This window comes from Chanos chanos, chromosome 1, assembly GCF_902362185.1.
Source record: "Chanos chanos chromosome 1, fChaCha1.1, whole genome shotgun sequence".
Classification (NCBI taxonomy): domain Eukaryota; kingdom Metazoa; phylum Chordata; class Actinopteri; order Gonorynchiformes; family Chanidae; genus Chanos; species Chanos chanos.
The window spans coordinates 57,896,294-57,921,293 of NC_044495.1; the positions used below are offsets into that span (position 1 = coordinate 57,896,294).

The following is a 25,000-nucleotide window of genomic DNA, read 5'->3' on the forward strand; positions in this document are numbered from 1 at the left end:
GAGAGAGAGAGAGAGAGAGAGAGAGGTGGAAGACAAATTGAGCAACACAAGAAAAGGTCAGACAGAGAAAAGAGCAAGTCCAGACGCGTCGAGTCTGAATCAACAGGTCAGCTAGCTAAAAAAGCAGCAGAGGACATAAAGAAAGGCCAGGGTGTGAGTTAGAGAGGGAGGGGGAGAGAGAGAGAGAGAGAGAGAGAAGGCCATTAGGGGATTATTTCTGAAGACTGGAGAGCGAGAGAGAAGGAAAACCGGCTCTGCGGGGCCTGGGCTGGTCATGTTAATTGTTTTCTTTTTTTGTTGTTTGTTTGTTTTTTTTTTCCCTTCTGTCACTCACGTTGGCTTTCTCCACAGATTCACCACGATTGAAGCCTTTCTTCTGCTCCGCCTGGAACTCTTTCTCCTGCTCCTCCTGAAGACCCAGGTTAGTGGAACAGCATTTAGAACAGGCACGCACACACACACATAGACACACACACACACACATAGACACACACACACTTCTGTCTCTCACAGCCTTAAACCTTTAAATGGTAACAACTCCATCTACTGATCAATCTATCTATGGTTCCTCTGCACGCTGAGCAATACACACATGCATATGCACACACACACACACACACACACATAGACACACACACACACACACACACACACACACACACACACATAGACACACACACATAGACACACACACACACACATAGACACACACACACTTCTGTCTCTCACAGCCTTCAACCTTTAAATGGTAACAACTCCATCTACTGATCAATCTATCTATGGTTCCTCTGCACGCTGAGCAATACACACATGCATATGCACACACACACACACACACACACACACACACAAAAAGTGAGAGCATGTATGGAGCAGTCTTTAGAGCTGAGAGAAAGATGGTGTATCAGTCACTCCACGCCATACACCATCATGCAGTGTGGCATCTCTCACACGTCACTATGTACCGTTTAGCTTCACTCTAGCGTGACCACGGCACACGTGCATTCCCGCCTCGTTCTCTCACAATGACAAATCAAGACCATGTGATCAGCAACCTCGTACGTATACTGACCGCTGAGAGTCATTCTTACACGATCTTTATAATTATGAACGTGCGGGGGATATTCCAACGTAAGGCTTTCTCAGTTAGCCACATATTTTGAGACAAAAAATCTAATCTGTCTAATAGGACAAGAGCAAAGGAGTATTTCTATCAGACAGCTTTGACTTGTGGCTGAAGTCATACCGGTAATTCAGACATCCTGTTTGCTGGGATAGTCCAAGGGTCCACTTATGTCGTTATCTCAGAAACTTGAGACGGCTTTGACTTATTTAGGCAAAATATGTTTGGTAAACACAGCGGAGAGATTATCCACAGTGGCCAGGACATTGTAAGAGAGAGATCTGCGACAGACATGTTAATTCGTCTGAAAAGGAGAAGTAGCAATATCACTGATAACATAACTCAGACTTTTTTTTTTTGTTAAAGATATGCTTCCAAGAAACGATCAGTGAAAAGGTCAGAATCTTTCAGATCCGTTTTTGGTTATTGTTGAAAAAAAAAAGAAAAAAAGAAAAGAAAGCGACAACAAAAACAACCAAAAAAAAGTGTTGTGAACACCAGTATTTAAATGAGGGATTATTTACAGGTGAGGATTGTGATTTTGATGGGGGTGTGAGAATACATTTTTGGATAATCTGCGTGAATAATCCTTGAGAAGTTTCTCATGCAAAATGAGTAATCTGTGCTAAATCTCTGGGTAATCTGATCCTATGTTCTGAACAAACACTGAGAATACTAAGGATGACTGATTCTGTAACTGTGTCCTACATCTGGTTATCTGCCATGTGTCTACAATCTTTGAATAATCTTGTTCCATTAAAAGAGTAATCTGTGTGAGTAACGTGTGGGTAATCCGTGAGAGAATGTACAGGTAAACGGACAACCAGGTGATAATAATCTGTGAGAGGTCTTGGTCTAAATCAAAGGGTTATATGTGCACGTAATCGTTGGGTAATCGGTGAGAGGACGCTTGGGTTTAGGGAGATAATCTGTGTGAGTAATATCTGGTTTATCTGCGATTATAATCTGCAAGATCACTGCTCAGGTAAAAGGAACTCTCACTCACCCACTGCTGTCTTTCATGCTGATGACTCTTGGCTTCCTGTTGCTGTTGGTATTTCCTGTTCAACAAATGCCCAAAACAGAGTATAGTCACTCTCACTGCAGACTACTCTCACACTCACACACACACACACACACACACATGCCCCTTCTATAACAGCTAGGCTTGACACAATCTCTTTCGACACTGAGGCCTAAGGCTTCACTATTAGAACTGTAGTTGCGAGAACACTTAAATGTGTGAAGCTTGTCAGAACAACTCAAAAAGCCAGACTCAAGAACCTCCTTCAGACAATCCAATTACGCCCTGCAAATCATTGCTGCTGCTACTACTATGGGGACTACTGCTTCATCTGTACTACGCAACACGAAACCAATTCAACATCTCAGCTGACCAAGCCGAAAAAATATCACCACACGATAGTTTTTTTTTTTTTCAAGAATTCTCAAAAAAAAGGCCCCCACAGGGAACTCAGACACTGGAAAACGCTGAGTTTGTAAAACGCGTATGATTAGAGAGTATGAATCGTAGGCCTACTTCTGTTCGTCTATTTGGGAGGCCCTCTCTTTCGCTCTCTGCTCTCTCAACGCCGCCTCTTTCGTTTCTCTATCCTTTCTCTCTTTCTCCAGCCGCTGCCGTTCCTCATCTGCTTTTCTCTTCTCTTCTTGGCGTCGTCTCTCCTCTTCTTTCTGAAAGGGAGAGAGGGAGAGAAACGGGGGGGGGGGGGGCAGAGGAGAGGTAGAGACGGAACGAGAGAGGTTATGAAACATATGGGTATGTCAACTGGCCGCAGTGTGTACTGGGGTTATGCTTGAATTGCCTGCTATTTGAGTTACCTCTGCCTGGGCCCAGAAGTTGTCTTTATTTGTTTTTTTGATTTCAGACATGGCATTGGTCTTCTGATACACTGATCCCTGGTGAAGAAGATCAAAAAGTGTGTCTTTTAGTGTTTAAACGTTTCAATGCAGCGATAAAAAAAAAAAAAAAAGAACCCACCTATGTTTCATACAAATACTATGTTGCTTGATCAAGCTTTGATAACAGGGTTGGTCAATGAAAAATGGTAAATGTTTACATTGAAATTCAATAAAAATGAATAGTTCACACAGCTGAACAAATTTTCCCCCTTACGGATACAAACACACACACACAAACATAAACACACACACACACACAAACACACACACAAACACACACACAAACACACACACACAAACAGAGGCAATGCCAATAACTGTGCTATTTAAACTCTGCTCTCTGGAAGTCCTGACACAGCACTGTGTCTGCGTGTTTGGTGTAAACAGAGTGGAAGCTGGCACACAAGCTGGCACACACGCTGGCACACTGTGAGACCGCTGGACGGTGCTGAGGGGATACAGCATAGCCCATCTATAAAACAGGCACGCACGCACTACTGTGGGTGGCATGTACGAGCATGCAAATGCACGCGCCACTGAATCAAACACACTGCCTACCAAACTGCCAAACACTCGGGTCAAACTGTAAAGCGTTTAGTCATTTTCTTCGTTGGCTTTCTTCATATCTGCAGCTAGCGTTTTGTTACAGTGTTTTCTTTTTCGTCTCTCACAATCAGCTGCATGCATGTTAAAGTAATACAAAAGCAAGGCTGCAACGAGTCAAGCAAAACCATAAATAGGTTTAGGGTAAATGGAACATTGCCTGCAAAATGAGGTCGTATTGTCTGTGTTTTTCGTGGGTAAAGACAGATTACCAAGATGCATATTTTGTGGTTAATACTTTTACATGTGTCCTAGTTCCTCATAACTGCTTCGCATCATATCTCTACATGTGTCATTAAACCGTGTGTTTTATGCAAACTTTGCATGGAGGAAAAGAACCATCTCCATCTGACGCTGACAGCCGCCAGAAAATGCAGTCGATGAGACTCAAACGCTTCCCATCTCGGCTCTTTCCTGAAGAGTTAATCAATGTTTTTTTCTGTGTGTGTGTGTGTGTGTGTGTGTGTTGTGTTACGTACATACTGTTCACTCGGTTGGCTCTGCATAAGAGCGTGCGCTAACTTCAGTGTGTCTGAATGTTGATGTTAAGCAGAAATTCCTGTTGTCAACCGGACAGTGCGTGAGTTCCTGTTCCTGTTTGTGTGTGTGTGTGTCTGTGTGTGTGTGTGCGTGCGTGTATGAGAGAGAGAGAAAGAGAGAGAGTTGGGGACTGACCACAGGGCCCTGGGGGCCACTGTCCTTGAAGCGGTTGGACTCTTTGTGGAAGCTGTAATTGGCTCCTGATGCTTTGGCCACTTTCTGCATGATGGAGTCAGGCTCTACATCCTCCTCAGCCCGGGCGTTTATGGTCACATGGGCGCCCTGGAAGGACATGACTTTGAGTTTGAGTCTCTCTCACACACACACACACACAAACACACACGCACACACTTGAACAAATGTAAGTCGACTCAAATTTGTTTTTAAGATAACATAACATTACAAGCAGCCCCGTGTTTGATATGAGAGTGGAGGCAACACCCATTTCCCATGTTTACCCCTGATGAGTCATCAAAGCTAGCGCGCACACGCTCTTGCTTTCTATCTCTCTCTCGCTCTTTCTCTCTCTCTCTCTCTCTCTCTGTCTGGGAATTCAGGCATGAAAATGCCCAGAATGTGCATACTACAGCATTGCGTACCTCTTCTCACTGCAACATACTGTCCTGCACTCAGTTAAAAACACAGGGCATTTACCCTGTGCGTGCTTGTGTGTGTGTGTTTGTGGATGTGTGTGTGCGTATGCGCGCGTGCCTGACACTGTCTAAAATGACTCTTATCTGCCGTTAAAATCATTCGGAAAACCAATTTCCGATTCTGCACATTTCTACAATAATGAAACCATATGACTCAGAGGGCAACATTTCGCTGTGACAGAGCAGTTAAACCAAGCACTGGGTGTCCCTTTAGTACCTATGATGTAATCATTATCACACATGCACGCGTGCACTAACACACACACACACACACACACACAAAACAAAAGCAGCAGCAACAACAACAACAACAGCAACAACAACAACAAAAACTGATGTCTTGGGTAGGGGAGCTGTTTTGACTGCACTTCCTGTGCTGGTCTCTGACGTCACATCCTGTTGTCAGGCTGAGACGTTTTGTCTCTAAGCGTCTGCACTGAGTCATAATTATATTTCACTGGTTAACAGTTAGAGGTACTGACGGGGAGGGGAGGGAGGGGGGGGGGAATCACAGTGACACGGTGAGTCAGCTAACGTGTGCAGACTGCTCTGCGCACAGACTGTGTGAGAGGGAAGTCACCTTGAGGAAGTTAGCTATGGTGCTAACGTGGTTGGCACATTGTCCTTTCCTGGCATCCTTAACTCCCTCACCAGTCTGAAAACACACACACACACACACACAAGAGAATGAAGTTAAGCACATGATCTACTGTACGATATTGTCCATATTCATATTTTGTTCCTTTTTACATCATTTGTGTGTTTACATTTGAAGATTACATATTTGATTCAGAGTTCTGTATATACATTTGGTCAGAGAACAAAGGTCAATCTGATGATGCATTTGACCAGCAGAGCAAATCACTCTGTGGCACTGCAGCTCTTAAAAAGTCTGCGGTTCTCTGAACACAAAGAAAGAGAAAGTAAAAACAACAAAACAGAAGGAGGGAAGCAGAATTACTCACCCAGTTGATGAGAACGTATTTGGGTAGACCAGAGTTGGGGTCTTTCACTCGGCAGAATGCGTACATGACCTTGCCGCTGTTTAGCTCATCCACCAGTTCCTCCAAACCCCCCGCTGGAAAACACACAGTGCTTAGAACATCTTCACCACACACACAACCATAACATAGCTCTCCAGAATTCAACACACACACACACACACACACACCTTTCTTCTCGCACACACACTTCCTCAGAATTCATCAATTCGCTTATCCTTACACAGCTTCCCAGGATTGACCAGATACAGTCATGACAAAACAATTCACAGAGTCAATCTCAAATGTTTTGATGCTGCATCTTTTTTAAAAAGTACAATTTAAGGTTGACACAAGCGTACTGCTTTAAATGAAAAGTAGGGGGACCGGGGAGGGGGGGGGGGGGGGGGGCGGGGGCGGGCTCCCTTCAAGTAGAAACCCATACGAGAAGACAATTATGAGCCAAACAGAAACTGGAAACACAAGTAGTGCTTTGGAACAACAACAATAACAACAAAACAAAACGTAGGTTATGAGGAAACCAGAGGATCAGCTGTCTCACGGGACCTGAAAATGGGCCTCCACACATCCATAAATTCATAACAGAAATTCAGAAAGCTTGGAACATAACATGGATCACAATAACAACACGGAAGAAACACCATCACGTTCAAGACGTCGTTAAAACCACAGACAATACAGAAAGGCAGAGATATTACTTACTTCCTGTCTCTGCCAAACGGATATCATTGGTGTTCCCCTCATAAGTGAACAAGGCCCTGCAGGGAGAAAATATAGAACATTTAAATCTCATTACCATGACAACATGATGACTATTCACAACAGTATCTCAATGGAAACAAAAAAAAAAGAAAAGCTTTTCTAACTGTAAATGTCACGACTCTTGTTCTACTCCATTAGATTACTGCAGAAAAGTGCGTCTCTGGAGCTTATAGTGGTTAGATCAAAGTGGGGAGTACAGTTTGGGACTGGGTCCTTCAAATCCAGTTCCTGGGGGGGGGGGGGGGGAGGGGGGGGGGGGGGGGGGGACTACCAGAGTCCTATTGCTTTTTGTCGTCCCCTCATACTTGGGAAACAGGTGCGTGCAGTCTTTAGCCAGCTCAGTGTTTGGTTGATATAAAACACCTCAGTGTTTGGTTGATATAAAAACCAGCACTAGCCCAGTCCTCCTCCGAGACCAGGTTTTAGGAGTCCTCCACCGAGGCGTGGCCTTTTAGCATTTTAATTAACTGTTAAATGTTTACTGATGTGTCCCCAAATCTTTTTGAGGAAACGATGTAAATTATACTGTAAATCGTTCTGTTGCTTGATCAAATTAAGCAGTGTCACAAGTATCGTCACACAGATCCAAACAATGTGTGCTAGCCAGGTTCTCTCTTTGTTAAGCAGTCTGTGGGATGGATACCTACAATATGTTGCACCAGGTGCTCCAATGGATCAAATTATTAAAGGGAAAAAAAAAAAAAAACGTTTGGCTCCCTCATTTCTGCGCAAACAATGGCCATTCAGTGAGCTCTCTGACAGCTTCCTCTTTGAAACTCTGGGGTGACTGTGCAAGTGTTAACTTAGTCAACACAAGTGAGCGAAAGGAAGAGGAAGTGTATTCAACACAGAATAGCCCCAATCTTACCACAGTACCGTGCTGCTTAATACAGCTCTCATGGTGGACTATAATAAGCATTGGTTTGTAATGGTGGTTGCAAACTTAACGTAATCGTTAACACAAAAAGCATGCACTCATGCCACGAGAAAGGCAGCCTCTGAAGATAATGTATGTGAAAACTAATTTCCCTACCAGCTTCTTCCTTCTTTTTTTTTTTTTTTCTCACGTCACAACAGCCCTCATCTCATTTCCTGTAATATTTGACCTCTTTCTAAATGCCTTGTGCTCCCTCACACACAAGGCTAATTAGCTGTTTATGAGAGAGAGCTTGCATAGTCCCATCAGCAAATTCCAACAAATAGAGCATAAAGGCACATTCGGAATCTGCAATAACTGCTTCTTCATTGGACAGGAAACAACACATCCTGGAAATTCTTCTGAAATAATTGAAATTTTGAAATAATGATTTTATCTACTGACTGACATTAAAGTTGTTGGTGGGACCAATAGTTCTAGCATGGAACCTTTTGTGCTTAGAGTGTTAGGACTTGTGTGTGACAGACACTGTGTGTGTGTGTGTGTGTGTGTAAAGCAGAGCATATGATGCTGTACATCCTGTACCGGCACTGTCAGACCTCTGGGTAGAAAATGAGTTTAATTAATGTAGGTCATTTTTAAGTACAGTTAAACAACAGGTTATGCTAAGCGTTCATCTCTCGCCCATGCACAGCTGCAAATTCCATTAAAGCCTCGTTTTTCTGTACGTGGACAAGAATCAATACGGTCTCTTACTAAGAATCAGCGTAGGTGTAGAACATAATTTCTCCGGATACATTCGACATTTGTGTGACATATTTGACTTCCTCACTGATATACGGTCTAATCCTTAACCGGATATCTGTTTAAACAGATAACTTGTGATTCCTCTAAAGTTCATGCATGATTTAGACAATAAACTTTTCAAAGGTGTGATTTTGCATGTGGCAGCAAATTACGATTGACCTGTGGTAATATGAACTGAGAGCCGATAATGTTTGGGTCACTTTCATACACATTATCGGTTCGTTTACTGGATTCTCCATTTTTACTGCGCTTTCAGATTGTTTTAAACAATTTCCCTTCTACTCTGGATCAACACAAGACTGTGAAGTGGACAGCGAATATGTGAGATTAACTGCTCTGTTCTTAGTTACTGTCTTAGACGTTGAGAGGAAGATAAAGACACTGAAAAACATTCTTCCTAGTTATCGTTCTTTTCACTTCTGTAGAAACCAGAAAGCAACAGATAGCTGACAAATGTGTTGCCATAGAGGCCGCCAGGAACAGTGACTAATTTTAAATATACTGAGACGAGATTGCAGAGCGCAAAGCCGTCATTTGCTCCCTGATAACGTCTATATATTCGGAAGAATGGAGCAACATAGACATTGAACCTCGTTAATCCGTGTCCATTGTTCGTCTGTGCATTGGAACACATGCCAAACGGCATTCTTCATAAACAAAATCCGGAAGGCTGTCTAACACTGAAATGCAATTAATTCTCAAAACTATTTGTCACCAAACTGGTGATGATAGCTAGCTGGGCGGCAGATAGGTATTCTTCAGTTCTCACTGCATTAACGTTAGCTCTGTAGCTAAGACACATACACATAAATATAAATCAGTGTTCAGCCATGTGAAAGTACATTCCATTTCCTCATCAGTGAAAGCAACTACATTATTCGACTAGTAGCTCTACCGTAACGTTAACGTTAGCCAGTTGGCTAGTTATCCTAGCCAAGGCTACTGTTACAGTCATCTATCAGTTAGCTCATGGGCTAAACACAGGATGTAAACCATCGCAAGATGATAACAGACCAGGAATCATTTGGACCTTTGACTTACCAGTCGGTGTCGGATTTTTCATTAACGACCTCGTTATAGGCAGCAGTGAGGGCTGGGCCGTTTTTGCTCAGGTTCACAGCCATAATTCTACCTTTATTTAGTTATTCGACCGACCTTGTAACTCTAGGGAGAGGCTGCTCACTTAACTCTGTAGGAGCAGACTAGGGACCTCAGCCGTGCAATGTGCGCATACCAACAGGAAACGCTCCACGCCACATCACGTAGCTACACAGAAACACTGTACAGGGGGTGGACACGAGAGATCAATTTAACAGGAGACGGGTGCCACCTGCTGGATATTAAACGCTAGAAACATCTATTGTCATCACATTTTGAAAAAAGCGCCCCTGGGAAAGTTATTTGATTTTGGACCCAATATCCGTTTATGGTCTTGTTATTCTCATTCATACCAAATGTACTGATGTGTAACGCGAATATTTTGGCTAACCCTGTAGCTACTATATAAGACCATGAAAACTTTTTCTCTGAAGTACTGAATGACAGCATCTGCTCTTACATCACAGCTACGAGAATGACTTTTTGGATGGCAGAATTTCAACAGTTATTTCTATTACCAATTCATAATGTAATCCAGTATTTGCATTTTTTTTTTTTTTTTTTTGCACTGCTTTAAAAATCACGTTCGGACAGTTCGAGAACATTCAGTCTGCCCGCTTTGCACAGTCAACGCGCAGTCAAAAGTATTCTTTTTTTTTTTTTTTAATCCTGTTAAAGCTACACCCTGAAATTATAACCCAATGTTTTGATTTCATTATAACATCAGAGACAAATTCACATATTGTAGACAGTAAACTTCTGCCCTTCTATCTGTGCACTCCATCCACTCTAACACAACAAAGATATCAGAAATACCACACAGACTGCACTGGGCTGTACAGCTCATTATGTGTGCAGGAGAAGTAAAACTATTTAAATGGCTCTTGACTCATGCTGCAGCTGTGAAATAACCCATGGCTTGACAGGGTAGATCATCTCAATATCACTGGAGTAGTTTCATCCCATATGCTCTGATCCAGTGCTTCTGGACTCAGACCTCAAGTACCCTCAGTCTTATGTATATTTGGTTTGGTTCTTGACCAGCATGTCTGATTGGATATTGACCCACTGTTTGAAAATGAGTGAATCTATTGGATCAGCTCGGCCACACATGGCAGGGTACGCTCAAGAACTGCTTTGGAGAAAACAGTCTACAGAATACGTAACGTAGACTCGCTCTGTTTCGTCTATGTAATGCTAAGGAAAATTTTAAAGTCAAACATCAGATTAGAAATACTTTGAAACCAACTGATTTTCACAATGTCACCTACAAAAAGTAATGGTGATACATTAGGGAAGGGGAGCAAAGGTTTTGCATCTGGCCAATCAGATTATTTGCTGAGAGGGCAGACTGTTTCCAGCAGCCTTTTTGATATGTTTAAAAATATCGGCTCAGGGAGCTTTGATTATGACTTGATCCAAGAGTAACTGTCCAATAAGCAGCTAGCTATAATAAATATCAGACAGTGTCTTAAATAAAAGGAGCTTTATTCACCATTGTCCACACATTGGAGGTTAGTTGTAGCTGTACTGTTTCAGAATGCAGGAGGAGAGAGCTTTTAAGAATGACAGGAGATTTTCAGCACAACAAAAAAAAAAGTAGATAGCAGTTAGCAAGGAGGTTAATATGGCTCTGTGTGTGTGTGTGTGTGTGTAGTTGGTACCCTATCAGTCCCCTGTCAATTGTGTTTTCATTTGCAACACAACTGTCCTTTAAAAATCCCTTTAGAAGGTAAATGAAAAAAAAAAAAAGTATTTTTGAGCAAACGTTGTTACAGTACAGTACCTGTAACTATACATTGATGGTTAAGGCTAAGATTTTATTTGAGAGCATCTGAATGCTGGGTGTATGGTACAGAGATCCCTGATATTATACGGATAGCTGTGGAAAACATTCACCAGAGTGCAAAAGCATGCTATTCTGCCAAACTCAACCTACGTTAACGACACCAGCAGTATAACTTCCCTGTATCCCAGTGAAATCCTAACAAGCATCCACTCATACACACGGGCGCGCACACACATAAACATGTTCGAGACACCATTTAGAAAGGAAACAGCTGATGAACCGCGGCTAATGGCTGGAAGACAAATAAATAGCAAATAAATAAATAAATAAACAAACTATGAACTACCAGTGAGCTGAAAAAACCCCCCCCCCAAAAAACCAAACCGTGACGAACAATGATACACGCATCACAGAGAAGCTCTGCTTTTAAAACAGACTTTCTGGGCAGCACTCACACATTACATTCAAAAGAATTTTAGAATGCTGTAGGTGCAAGAAGGTTCCTGCTAGTGAGGTTTCAAATGATTCGTTTTCTTTCCCATTGTATATTACAAAACTGTAAAGGCATATTGAGACTCCAAAAGCCAAAAAAAAAAAGAAAAAAAAAAAAAAGATGCCGAAATCAACATTTCTTTTTAAAAGGTACATAAATCACAGCTCCAAATCGAACTAGCTAAAATGTTACTGAGACGCACACAGCCCTTTTTCAGGGTGAATGAAACTCACAGATGTGACACAGGCGCCTGAATGGGAGCACCAAAGCTGAGACAAATGTAAAAAGGGGAGCTTACAAATTTTTTTTTTTCTTCCCAAACAGAGAGCGTTTCCCAGACAACCTTTCAGCGACCTCTCTCCAAAGGCAATCATTTCTCAGCTCAAGTGCACAGAAGCGTATTCAGAGAAAAAAAAAAACTCCCATTTTCTCATATTGGAGAAGCGAGAATTCAAATTCCTCTCAGCTATGGCAACGTCTAAAACCTTCTCTAATCTGATGTAGGTAGGCCATGAAAAGAGACAGGTTCACCTTTAAACTGACTTACACTAATAGTACATTAGAACAGCACCTGTAACTGGTTAATATCAAGTCTATAACAGGACTATGATCAGGTAAATGACAATGTTAGTAACAACATTATTCTATTAACTATGCTTTCCCCCCCCCCTCCCCCAATAGATTTCCTGTAGAAACTGAAGAAAAATGAATTATCAGTGACATATTGCATTCACATGTTTCATACAACAGTGTGTCTCTTCTGTGTGATAGACAAAAAAGGAGGGGGGAAAAAAGGGGGTCACATTTGACAAAGAGGGGTGGAGTTTTTTTTTTTTTCGTACAATCCCACAATTCAGCATTGTTAAATACAAATATTGCTCTGATAAATTTTTGCAAGCGAATCTTCCGTTTTTTTTGTTTTTTTTTTAAGACATGTGAATGGAGGATCGGAATCGAAGGGCGAGGTTACAATACAAATCTCTAAAAAACAAACAGACACACTCCTCAAGTGGCATGCACATGCAGCCATGGTGGCTTAAGTCTACTGAGTTGGCAAAAAAAAAAAAAAAACAAAGACAAAGAAACACCCCATCATAAATGAACACAGGAACCAGTTCATCTAAAGGAGATCTCAAAAAAAAAAAAAAAAAACAAGAAAAGGTAACAATCTTTTTTTTTTTTTCTTCTTTTTTTTTCTCTTGTACCTTTATCTCAAGGATATTTAAGTTTGTATTACAATTCCAGTATCATCTAATAATATGTCTAATCAGTTTTTGCAATATCACAGTGCCCCCCCCCCCCCCCCCCCCCCCCCACCCCACCACCAATTAAGGGAACCTATCTACAGCCATCTATAAACATTCACATCATAGTGTTTAACAATAAAACAGCATTTGTGCACGAAGAACATGGCAAGAGAAGTTGGAGGAAGGAAAAGAATGCAAAGCCTACCTCAAATCACCTCTCCGAAAAAAAAAGGGGGTGTGTGTGTTTCACCACCTATCATACTGGGTTGAGTCATTAAGTACTGGCGGTACGTTCCTACAGCAAGCTACACGGCGAACGACCGACGCGTCTGCGTAATGCAGAGACACCAATTCCTGTTGCTAGGTGATTTTGTTCGATTGAAAACATTCAAAAGTTCCGGGTCTCTGTGTACGGAACATTTGGCTTTTGAATGGTTAAGGATCTACAGATGGGACTGTTTAGAATGCACAGCCTGAGGACAAATGGAACATTCTGCTATGACATTCCACTCCTCCCCAGATTAACCGGTTTAAAAAAAAAAAAAAAAAAAATAAAAATGAGGAGAACAGTGAGAGGTACAGCACCAAAATGACCCAAACCCACAACTGCTCGTTTCAGAGTTATGGTTTGAATTTAGTTCATTCGAAGCTCTTTGTGTTTATTGCACCACAGAGCAAAGAATACTTTCCTTCACTGAAAAAAAAAAATAAACCCACAGTTGAGCTGTTGACCATAGTTTGAGGAGGTAGACTGTCCACACAATTCAATCATATGTCCGTTGGTGTGTTTGAGATCTGTCTTTTGAGGCATGGGACGAGGAACACTTAAACACACTCACACAGACACACACAAAAAACACACACACACACACACACACAGACAAACTTCCAGTAGGTGCCATATGAACGGAGGTAAGGCCAAGCAAACGTCTCTCTTCCACTCCAACTTCAGGCGTACATTTTAGCATTCAGTAGAACAAAGTAACAATATCAGTCTGGCAACATCAACGAATAGAGATGAAAATATAAAGAAGAATTTGAGCAGTAACACCGATAAGAGAAATATCACAATAACAGCAGTAATACTGACAGCGGTAAAAAGTCTACATGTTTTTTCCTGGGTTGTGGTGTAGCCTGGCGTAATTCCGGGTTTTTCCCCCCTCCTCACGCGTTTTTTTTCCCAGGCTCTGCTCCGCAGATTCGGGCACCCGCGGTTCGGAGGAACGGCACAGGTCGGCGGGTCGGCACACAGCAGCCAGCGTTATCGACGGGTGGTGGCTTGCTCTTTCGTCTCCTTTTTTCTCTCTCTCTCTCTCTCTCTCTCTTCGCTTCTCTTCACAGGGTGCGTCTTTAATTTGTCCCCCCTCCTCCTCCTCCTCCTCCTCCTCTGTTAGTTCTTTATCCTTGCGTTAAAAGTTAAAAGATAATTTCTCCTTGTTCCTTTGTTTTGTTTCACTGGTCACATGCAATCTTACATGGCGTACTTTTGCGTCCATTCTCTCGCTAGTCTGTTGTACCTGGAAACAACAACGAGAAAAAAAAAAAAAAGATCAACCCCCACACGTCACACGAACCTACCCCTCCAGACAATGAGATTTCAGCCTTCCGTACGGATACGGGGATGCGGTGGGAAAGAGACCCGACAAGGGGGGCTGAGAATCCGGGAGTCACGGTACTCACTTTTCTCTGTCTGCTTTGTAAGTGTGTGCAATCTCTGGTACCAGCGGGTCGTCTGGGTTTGGGTCACATAACAGGGAGCAAATGGACAGCAGCACTGCAAAACGATCAGACAAAAACACGCGCTTGTCAACGAGAGACGGCAATAAAGCTGCCAAAACCCCTGTCTCTCTCATTGTCTAAAATAAAAGGAAATCAGAGTCCACGCAGACATGTTTCAGCTTACTTCAGAGGCTTATTGACTTAAATCCACTATGGGACCTGTATATAGTTACCTGTGAGCTAAAGTTCAGCCTTCAAAAAAAGACATGGTGAAGACAGTTGCCTAATAATTTTAAGTTAATTCAACTTTTCATTTTTTTTAATGGTAAAGACTAAAGCAGCACTCTCAAATCCAGGGCCAGGAATGCAGACTGTTTATTTGGTAGGTACGCTGGTGTTCAACAACATCAAAAACTACAACAACAAAAAGAAACAGAGCCATGAGGGGTGGTGATAACAAACACTGACCTGTGAGATATTAAATACCCATACATAATCTCTTGAGATGGAAAAACCTTGTATGGAAAAACCTAAGGCACAGGGACTCTTCTTATAAAAACCATTGAAAAAAAAAAGAATAAATATGTGCTTGTACAAAAGACTGAAATAACAAATCCATTCGGCCTGGCAGATTCACAGGGAGAGAATAAGCACAATGAATGCATGTACAGTATTACACACGGGACAGTGTTGTGTTTGTGTGTACAAGGGGTCAATGAGGAGGAGTGTGAGTCCTTCCTCGCATGGATTTCAGTAGTCAGACAGAATCACAGTAGACCGCAGTCTCTCAGTCCACACACACACACACACACACGCACGCACAAAACTCAGAGTGAGTGATCTCGCATTAGTCAGAAATAAGCGTACTAGTCAGAACACTGTGTACAGTCAGTCTCTCTCAGCATGTCTGCCAACACACATTCACTGTCACAGGACCGTCACAGTTTACAGACACAAACGCCTTTTTTCTCTCCTCAGCCATATTGAGACAGACCGCTTTTCTCAACTAAATAAACACAGAATAAAGCCGAATTTTCAGGTGTTAGGCTTAAAAATGTTTTACGTGTTGTTGACTGCTGTTTCCACTGAACTGTTTACCTTACGTCACATTTACCTTCCACATAACTGAGATTTCTTTAGAATCATTTAGACAAAGTTTATATTTAGCATCCGGTGAAGCATAAAAAGGTATATCACTGTTACTATATTCTAAAAGCAGGCTGTGAAGCCTTCTTAAAACTATAGCCTATATATAGCCTATATAATTTCCTATATATAGTTGCTTTCCTTGGGTACCATGAAAAGGTTTTGAAACACCTACACATAGCACTCAAGCTTTCATCTCTATTGCTATGACAACAGTTGCCGTGTTGACCACCTTTCTCTTCACATGAGTAGTACACAATGAGAGATTGGATACATGTGAAAGCTTGACTTCCACAGGTCTAAAAATAATGCTAGGCTTGTTAATTTCAGAGTTGTCGTTCCTGCTTAAAAATACCACATGGTTTAAAAAATATATATATTTTAGATGCTACAAGAACTGTCACCCTACACTGAAGGGAAAAAAAAAAAAAAGGCAAAACAAAAAACAAAACATACACACAGCACATAAATGTAACTGTCAGTAGTTTTAAGGATAAACTCAGATAGGTCAGCTACTATTTACTTTGAGTGAATCTATCCTTCTTAAAAACAAGGTTTTGAGCTCTAACTTTCAAGGATCAGCTACTATGCCGGTCTGAATAATCCGCTCTGCTTCAGCAGTCGCTCAGATAAGCCAAGTTGGAATGAGATGAGGGGATATGTAACAGCTGGGACGGTCTCAGTCAATCATATGAACAATCTGTGCTGTTACTTCCCAGGTCCAAGTCAACCAGTGCTCTCTCTCTCTCCCTCTCTTTCTCTCTCTCTCTCTCTCTCTCCAATTCAGCACCAAGTCATACACAGATCTTGTCCTACATGAGTCCTCAAAGAATTTCTTTCTTCTCCCTTTTGAATGTTCAATGCAGCGATAAAGTTACCTGCTTTACATATTTTTTTCATTCATATTCATTAGCTCTATCAGTTTCAGACATATACACACACACACACACACACACACACATATATATCTCCAAGGTCACACATGAAAAGTCTCGTAGCCAAAGAAAATTCAGTTTTACCTTTTGATACAGTGAGCGCTGGCGACCATTGAGAGCGGAGAATGTCCAGACATATACTACCATTGCTGTTGATATTAGGGTGGTAGATTTTTGTCGTAAACGCAACCTGCAGGGAAAATGCAGACAGGAAAAAAAAAAGAAGAAGAAGAAGAAGAAGAAGAAGAAATATAACCATCTGAATAATTGATCAATGATATTTTCCTCATGGGCCTAGCACAGATATAAGATGGAGTGTCTAACCTTTGGTGGTTTGAAAGGATAGTCTGTAGGAAAGTGGATTGTGAGGAAGAACACCCCACCTTGGTATGGACTGTCATTCTGCAAGCACAGATTAAACTGTCAGAAATAGATAGACAGACAGGCAGAGAGCCAGACAGACAGACAGAAAGAAAAACATACAGATAGATAGATAGATAGATAGATAGATAGATAGATAGATAGATAGATAGATAGATAGATAGATAGATAGAGATAGGAAAAATGCAATAGGTACAAATAAGAATTTAGAATCAGTAAAAGAAGACTGTTCACCCACCGGCCCCATTATCGTTGCCTGCCAGTGAAACACTGCAAAATAAATGACAAAGACATTACTTTTCAAGACCTGAAAACACGAATGTGACCAAAGTGTTTAAGGCATGGTTACTATGAATGTCATCAAAGTATTTATAACGCTGGTGCTAATTAATGTCTAATTCCAGCCTCTAAACCCGAGACCATCAGATCTGGAACGCTGGCTGAGAAAGCCAGGCATCGAAACCTGAGGGTCAGACTGTCAAAGCTGAGTGAGTCCTCTGAACTTGAGTTCCTTGACTCTAAGAGAGTCATGTCTCTAACCCTCTCAGAGTCCTATTTCCAAACCTGAGCGAGTCAGACTGCTAAATCTCACAACCTCCTACTGGAAGCTCTTAGCACGTTTCACGTCTCCTCTCGTTCAAACACAGCCGGTCTGCCGAAGCTGCCGCGTTAGAGCGGGGAGGGACCAGGGGAAGAAACGTTATCCTAAACTTCAAAGTTACTCCTGGCTCTAAGAATCAAGCCTATGATCTGTATCTGTACTGAAGTCAGAACCTCTAAACCTCTGAATGGAAACCAGTAAACACAAGCAAAGCTCTCACTCACAGTCATCTCCCACTGGTCCGGCGGAGCACTGCGCTGGTGGATCCCTCTGTAGATCTGTCAGCTCCTTAAAAGGGAAAGATGGATGAAAAAGAACAGCGTCAAAATTCGAAAAAGAACTCCAAGCAGTACCTCATGATCAGAAAAGCATCTGGCAACCGTTTTCGCACGTGTTCAACTTCCAAGAGACTTAATATGCTTTCAGTCCAAATGGTGTGTCAGAAATGTGACAAAAAAAAAAAAAAACTGTAAAAACTGCAGACACCCCGCATTACTCTCTTATTGCTCCACACACGGGCTGTGTTAGATTACTCTTCACTGGACTAGAAAACCTGAAGTAGGGTTTTGGAGCATTGCCAAAAATGACAGGCTGGGCAAAAAAACCAAAACAATGAACAATGAACAAACAGTTCGGAGAATGTCATTAAGTTTCATAAGCAAATAAGACATCAAGGTTACAATAAGTAAACCTCATCTTTTCTCAAGCACTTCAAGGGTAACAGGTTAGACAGTCGTAAAGGGAAGGACAGAGTTGGTTAAAAGGGTGAATCATGGATGTTTTGCGTCGAGCAGCCAACGACCAGACATTACATTACTACAGTCTCAGTAAACAGACATCAGCTATCTTCATGCAGTAATCTAAACCAATATGGACGAGTCAGTTCAACTTCTCTTCCTGAGTCGGATATTTTTATCATATCATATATACGATGGTGGCTACACTCAGGGGTATTTTCAGAGCTGTCTCGGGTAAACTGTTGTGTCATGCTGACTTCTTGTGTTTTTAGAGAAATGAATTTGTGGTTGAACCTTTCTGTATTTCCATGTTTGTGTGTGTGTGTGTGTGTGTGTGTGTGTGTGTGTGTGTGTGTGTGTGTGCGCATGGGAGAGTATTTGCATTCTCTCTGAAAACCCGAAAAATTGGAACATTTGTTCTATTTTCAGGGAATTTGTAAAGGTTACTAAAATAGTATTAATGCAGGAGCCCATTTGGGAAGAGGAAACAGACATTAGCCAGTAACAGAGAAGGACAAAAGGTCTATGGAGACCTTTTTGTTACTGCTTTTAAACTTGTTGTGTCTTCTGGAAGCAAAACACACACACACACACACGCACACAAAGTAGCAGCAGCATTGCTTGTTTTTCTGTAAATTGTCTGTTAGCTGAGTCACTAGCCCAGAAAAGGTACCTCTAAAGTTAGCAGCATGTGCTGGTAGCTGTTTACCGGAACTTTCATTAAGTCAAGGACCAATCTGTAACACTCAAACCAACACACAAATAAATACATAAGCCAAGTTAAACTGGACAAAACCTGAAACAAAGCCCCTTTCCTTGTCTAACACATGATGAATACAAAAGTATGACTTCTTCTCTCACAAAGACTTTCTTTCACAATAATAACATCATATTTCATATATGACAGTACTTCTCTGTGCAAAACGAGCTGTGGGGAATACAAAACTGCCTAAAATATCTCCAACAACTGCAACACAGCAAGAACATTGTTCATATATTGCTCCCTGACAAATCCTCTCATCACAGACAACACAGGCTAATCCAGGAGAGGGTGAACATAATATTATGCTGTAGTTCTCTGTTAATATATTGGAACTCTAGAATGAATGACCGTTATTTGCACGTGTAAAAGAATCACCATGGCAGTGTGAGTAGTATCAGACATCGTGCCATTTACAGCTCTGGCTTCTGTCAACTTCGACATTTAAGAACTTTACATGGCCCAGTCCGGCTTTATAAGGCTCATCCCGTGTGAGCACATCACTGTCGAACAAAGCAGTGGTAAAGAGAAAACGTGTGTCGATGTAAACGTAATAATATCACTTTAGTTTAAACCATGTTTATACAAATTAAAATAGATTTTCTACTTCAGTACGTCATGCAACACGAACATGAAACTGTCGCATTCGTAACCCAGCCCTGATCTCCTCTTAAACAAACCTGGGGGGGAGGCCGGTTGTGTGAAGACAAATAATTGAAGGCAAAACATACAGAGTAGTGTTTTACACGAAACCGGTAATGATAGAGGCAGAGTTTCCTTGAAAACAGAATCGAAGGCTTCAAAGAAAGAGAGAGAGAGATTTGTGCCTCCTCTTAAACTCCAAAGCTTCAGCTAAGTGATGTTCATAACATCACTACGTGTTATTACTAAAACTTCTTTCCGGATAGTGACCGTTCGTGTTATGACCCCAACCTAAAGGGGTAGGCTACAAATTACGAAAATGAGAAACTCTCACTTTTAAGTTGGAAGTAGTTCAAATATGACGGCACTGTACGAAACTAAATAAAGCATTTCTAGTTAAATGTCCTAAAAAGACAGTTTCACATCTCCTACATAGAAACATTTTGTGAATGGATCTTTTCACTACGTAAGGAGCTTAATGTTGCTGATACTGCCTTCTATTTATCTCCATTTTGAATGAGTCTGTCATACGGCCACAAATAGGTGACGCTTGAACAGATTATGAAATCAGTGAAAATAAGAGCTCTTATATTTGGTGTAATGCAGTGATTAAATTCCTGGGTATGCGCGCGCTGTGGTAAATCTGTTAAAAATACCCTCCACTGTCCCAGTGCCCTATTTGCCACGCCATATATGGAAACATTGACATTGGGGTTCAGTATTTGGCAACTTGCAAGCAGTTGTCGTCCATCACGCTTGCGCATCAGTCCCACTCATACTCATCGTGACCGTCAGATAAAAAAAAATGTTACAATTTTCATTGTCCACCAACCTTTCCTTCTGTGCGCATAGTAATACCATTGTTTGATGCATATATACAAACAGCGCATTTCGCTTGTCAAACTCTGACAAGACTGCACGTCGTTCAAGTAATTGCCCAACCAACGAGTATTCTCGATTACACGATCAAATAAGAAACAAATTGGCTGAGAAAAAGACGCTGTTAAGTTATATGGTTATTACCCTGTCCTAACAATGTAGATCGTAAAAAAAACACGTCAATAGCGCACATACATCTACCATAAGGCATTCGTCTTTGTCTACATACACTGCCTTTCCAGGACAGGTTCGGAAACAGAAAAAGTGAGGTAACGTTCAACATAAAAAGACATAATAGAAAACGGGCAACGGAAGTAACGAGCAAGACTTACGAGTGATATACACAATAACAAAAACACTCACCTTTTGGATTCTTTTCAACGCCATTGCCCGTTTTATTGGAGCTGACTGGATGGTATGATATAATTGGCCTACAGAGTTTATGTCTAGAGATTACGGTTGTTTTTTTGTTTTTGTCGTTACGTCACCAGCCCTGTTCTGAGTAACTGCAAATGCAGACCACGGTTTTAAACATTTACACGACTGTTTTCACAGGAGTCGCTGATTTCGGTAATTCTTACCCCTCACCTCACTGGTTCTGTACTAGAGAGTAACATCGCGATATGTACAGGCAACAAGGCCCTCGAGAACTCAGTGTCGTAAACTGAGTCGGGATGCATGGAATTGTAGTTTTTACTCCTTTGTACTGGCAGATAAAATCATTTTTCTTATGTACACCTTACCGAAATTATATACATTTCGCGATGAAAGAAAAATCTAACATGAATTCTGTACGTTTTATTTAGAATTTCAAAACTGTTTATATGACTCCCTCATATGTTCATATGACGGAGCATCATCAGAAATTGGTGGAACAGAATTCCAGTTGTATTTTCGTTCATTCCTCCGTTCCCGTATTCTTTTTCACAATCTGCATGTTTTTAATTTTAAGTCTCAATCCTGAATGGTCCAAAGGGTACTATTCTTGTGGTTGTCTTAGTCGTCACCCTATACAAACACACAATAATCTATTTAGGATGATTGTGTAATTCTGATTTACAGCCACAAGATGGAGGCGTCAGCATTTTAACTAGACAACAACTGTTCATTTGCTTGAGTGCTAGGAAGCGATCTCCGTCACAGTTTACTAAAGAGATCATTTTACTCTTCCAACCCCCCCCCCCTCCCCCACCCCCTCCGCGCTCCCATTTTTACAAATAAATGACTAAGCAAGCAAACAAAAAAAAAAAAAAATCAAACAAATAAGCAAAAATAGAGTTACATAAGCATATAGTTAGCCAAAGTATGAACACATCACCTCAGTCTGCTTCACTTCAAGTGCTGAGGCTGCAGTTTAAGTGAAAAGACTGAAAAGACTCACCAGACGGCACACTTTTGCTCAAGTCAAGTTCTAACACTCCCTAGTGCGTCAAAGCTTTGTTAAAGGTGTTGTGAGGCAGAGTTTGGCGAGGCCCAGGTATGGCATTTATAACCTGTCTGTGAAGGTATTTGTAGTGATGCCAAAATAAAGGTGCGGTAAACCTGAATTTCATTCATAACAAACGTGATATTCTTACAACTCACTGTGATGAGGTACTGAGGAATGACTGACTGGGTTCATGTTTTTAAACCGCAAAGATCCTGTTGGTTTTCGCTGTTAAACAGTCACATCCAGCTGAGACAAATTATGGAACTTCACATTTAAGAATTCTGATTTGTCTGACGCATTTCAAAAATCCATGACTCATCTTAACTTCACTGAAATTGCAGTTCAGTGCTGCCCAAGTCACTATCTTGGAGTCTCAGTCGTCTAGTGTGTACCCTGTGATCAAACTGGGTGCCTCTGATACCATGAACTTGCAACTCGCACACCTACGTTCACGGAGAGGAAGGCCATGAAGTCATTAGTCATGGAAAACGTTATTGTTAACCTATTATTCATTTAATGTTTATATCCGTAAAATGTCCCTAGGGATCAAATATTAAAGTAAACAGCAGTAAGAAATTGCTGTTGTTTTGAAAATGTTTGGATGCCTTTATCGTGTTACCAGGCTGCTGCTGCTGCTTAGAAAAAAACTTGTTTAAATCTCTTCAATTGCCAACTGGGTCAACTTAAAAACTTCGAAATTTTTTCAAATGACCCAGTCCTTTTAACGAATTTTCACAATAGCTTTCAATGCGATTTACAAAATCCTAATTTTCTCCCAGAGATGCGTAAACACATTTTGTAAATTAGGTTTTTGAAAATGAAGTAGCGCTGACATACTGATCAGATCAGATTAACAACACTGCTGTGTTTTGGCTGTGTCAGCTCCCTGTCTCTCTCTAGGCCCCTTTCAGTATCAGGCTCTTATAATGCTTAGTGAACTATCAGTACTAGTGAAGAGTGTCTGTTTTTTTTTTTTTTTGTTTTTGTTTTTTATTTCATTACCCATTTAGCCTTGTTGAGCATCACGCTCACAGACGTGGGGATTGTCCTCAGTAATCACTTTCTCATTGTGAGGCCGTATTCATGTGCAAGTCAGCTGTGCACTCTGGTTTCTGCACTGCCTTGTCTCGCAAAACCCTCATGAGTTTCCCTTTATATGTCTTAAACAAGTAAAGAAAAAAGAGAAGCCATTCTTTCAGCGGAGGGCCATGAATGGCTGGCACTGTTTGCTTGTCTTAAATGGCTGATTCAGTGTCAGGTTGGAGATCTTCTCATCAATTGTGTCAGTGAGAAGGACTTTTTTCCTTTGGAAAACCTAGAGATTCCTTCGGATAATATCGTATTGTTTGCGCATCTCTGCTCTGTCAATGACCCCACTGTCCTGCGGGGCTTGCCTTGGATGGAATCGAATTCGGGAGCTCGGGGTGGAGATTTCAGGTTGGGCCCGTGGACACACGATGGGGGTGGAGATGGGGGGGGGGGGGGGCACATGCAGACCTCTCCTGATTGGGGGAGATGGGGGGTTTTTTTCAACCAAGGTTCTTAGCAAGGTGCAACCCTTACACCCCCATCCACCCCTCCCAACTCCACCCTACCATCCCCTCTCACATTAGCCCTGATCTTGGGGGACATTCTAGAAAGATTTCCCAATCCATTTCCATTTTGTTTAGGCATCAAAAGACTTGTAGTGTGCAAAGAGATGAATTTGCTCGACTTTATTACCCACTGATTTCATCAGTCTGTAGCTCCAGGTATGCAATGTACTCTAAGTTGTTGGCATACAAGAATAGCACATGAAGATCTATATATTTATTTAGTCTGCTTTAGTTTTAGCAGTGGAACTCTCATGGTGAAAAAGTATGAGTTTGGCAGTGCTGCAGGCAGAGAGAGAGGGGGGGGTTGGGGGGGGGGGTGGATTTAGGAGTGGGGGTTGGGGTGGGGTGCAGTATATTTCGAGAGTCTCTCACAGTCTTTCCTGCAGTGTTGGGTTACTGTAGATTGCAGCACTGCAGTAGGTTAGGGTGTCCACTTTCACCAGCCCAGTTTGGGTGGATGCCCCCAGGTCTTGTTGTGATGTATGGGCCTTGGTGTGGATGCTTGTGGACGGGTGTGTGTGGGGGGGGGGGTGATATAGGAGGGGGCTGACCTCTCTCACAGAAAGCACAATTAAGTATGGCGACACTGTAGCGGGGGTTTCGGTGATGTTGGCCGCGGGGTATGGGAATCGTCATGACAAGGAAAGACCCTGTCTCCTACGGTATGGATTCGCAGAGACATCTCGTAAGCTCTCAACATAACAATGATGTGTACGTGAAACGTGTATGTATGCGAAATTTGTTCCAAGTACCTGGATCCCTTTCCTTCTTGTAATTTCAGAACGGTTTCAAAGAACCGTTCTTCAAAAATTGGTCTGTCAAACAACAAAATTACTTTCTTCACTCAAGTCACATTCCTGGAACAATCAATTTCAGCTTTAGGTTTTACTGCAAGCCACACACAACAGAGACTGCTCTTACACAGGTAATAAATATACTTTAGTTTCAGTATCGATGCTAAAATCCCTCTGTTTTGATTTTATCGTCTTTAAAACTGTAATGGTCTATCTGATATCATACCTGTTTTTGTTTGTTTGTTTGTTTGTTTGTTTGTTTTTCATACAGAAAAGATCTGGTTATATCACACAAATGTTCTTTTTTTTTCTCCTGGTTTCACATTTGGAAATGAAACATTACATGTGGGGTTTCGCAAGGCTCAATTCTCGGGTCCTTTGGTTTTCTCTCAGTGTATCCTCCCTCTTGGCATCATAACAATTTCTATATCAAGTGCGGACCGTAAGCTCAACCTTAACTCATCCTAAT

At 41.6% G+C, this 25,000-nt stretch overlaps 2 protein-coding genes across 3 annotated transcripts in view; both read right to left on the reverse strand.

Moving 5' to 3' along the window:
• The window catches only part of dbnlb (drebrin-like b), a 16,260-nt gene extending 6,773 nt beyond the window's left edge, over positions 1-9,487 (reverse strand). The window contains exons 1-9 of one of the 2 annotated variants that reach the window (XM_030772400.1): positions 9,328-9,487; positions 6,543-6,598; positions 5,805-5,917; positions 5,420-5,494; positions 4,322-4,468; positions 2,963-3,040; positions 2,664-2,815; positions 2,130-2,184; positions 335-409 (exon numbers count right to left, since the gene is read on the reverse strand). In XM_030772400.1, the coding sequence (XP_030628260.1) occupies positions 335-409; positions 2,130-2,184; positions 2,664-2,815; positions 2,963-3,040; positions 4,322-4,468; positions 5,420-5,494; positions 5,805-5,917; positions 6,543-6,598; positions 9,328-9,410 (834 nt within the window). In that variant the 5' untranslated portion in view covers positions 9,411-9,487. The remainder of the gene's footprint in view (positions 1-334; positions 410-2,129; positions 2,185-2,663; positions 2,816-2,962; positions 3,041-4,321; positions 4,469-5,419; positions 5,495-5,804; positions 5,918-6,542; positions 6,599-9,327) is intronic. The other variant, XM_030772407.1, reaches the window with a different exon arrangement.
• Positions 9,488-14,353: 4,866 nt separating this feature from the next.
• On the reverse strand, positions 14,354-21,278 carry ube2d4 (ubiquitin conjugating enzyme E2 D4). Its single transcript, XM_030771907.1, has 7 exons — positions 21,077-21,278; positions 17,920-17,983; positions 17,333-17,364; positions 17,038-17,115; positions 16,798-16,903; positions 14,594-14,687; positions 14,354-14,430 (listed from the first exon to the last, which is right to left on the reverse strand). Exons 1-7 carry the CDS (start codon positions 21,098-21,100, stop codon positions 14,385-14,387), a joined length of 444 nt encoding a protein of 147 aa, XP_030627767.1. The 5' UTR covers positions 21,101-21,278; the 3' UTR covers positions 14,354-14,384.
• Between the last annotated feature and the right edge of the window lie 3,722 nt (positions 21,279-25,000).

Bases quoted from the DNA above. Each gene is read 5' to 3' on its own strand.
- ube2d4 (XM_030771907.1), bottom strand. From the start codon at position 21,100: ATGGCGTTGAAAAGAATCCAAAAG. The intron at 17,984-21,076 runs GTGAGTGTTTTT...TTCCCTTTTAAG, and splicing joins CGTTGAAAAGAATCCAAAAG to GAGCTGACAGATCTACAGAG. The intron at 17,365-17,919 runs GTGAGTGAGAGC...TTTATTTTGCAG, and splicing joins CGGACCAGTGGGAGATGACT to TGTTTCACTGGCAGGCAACG.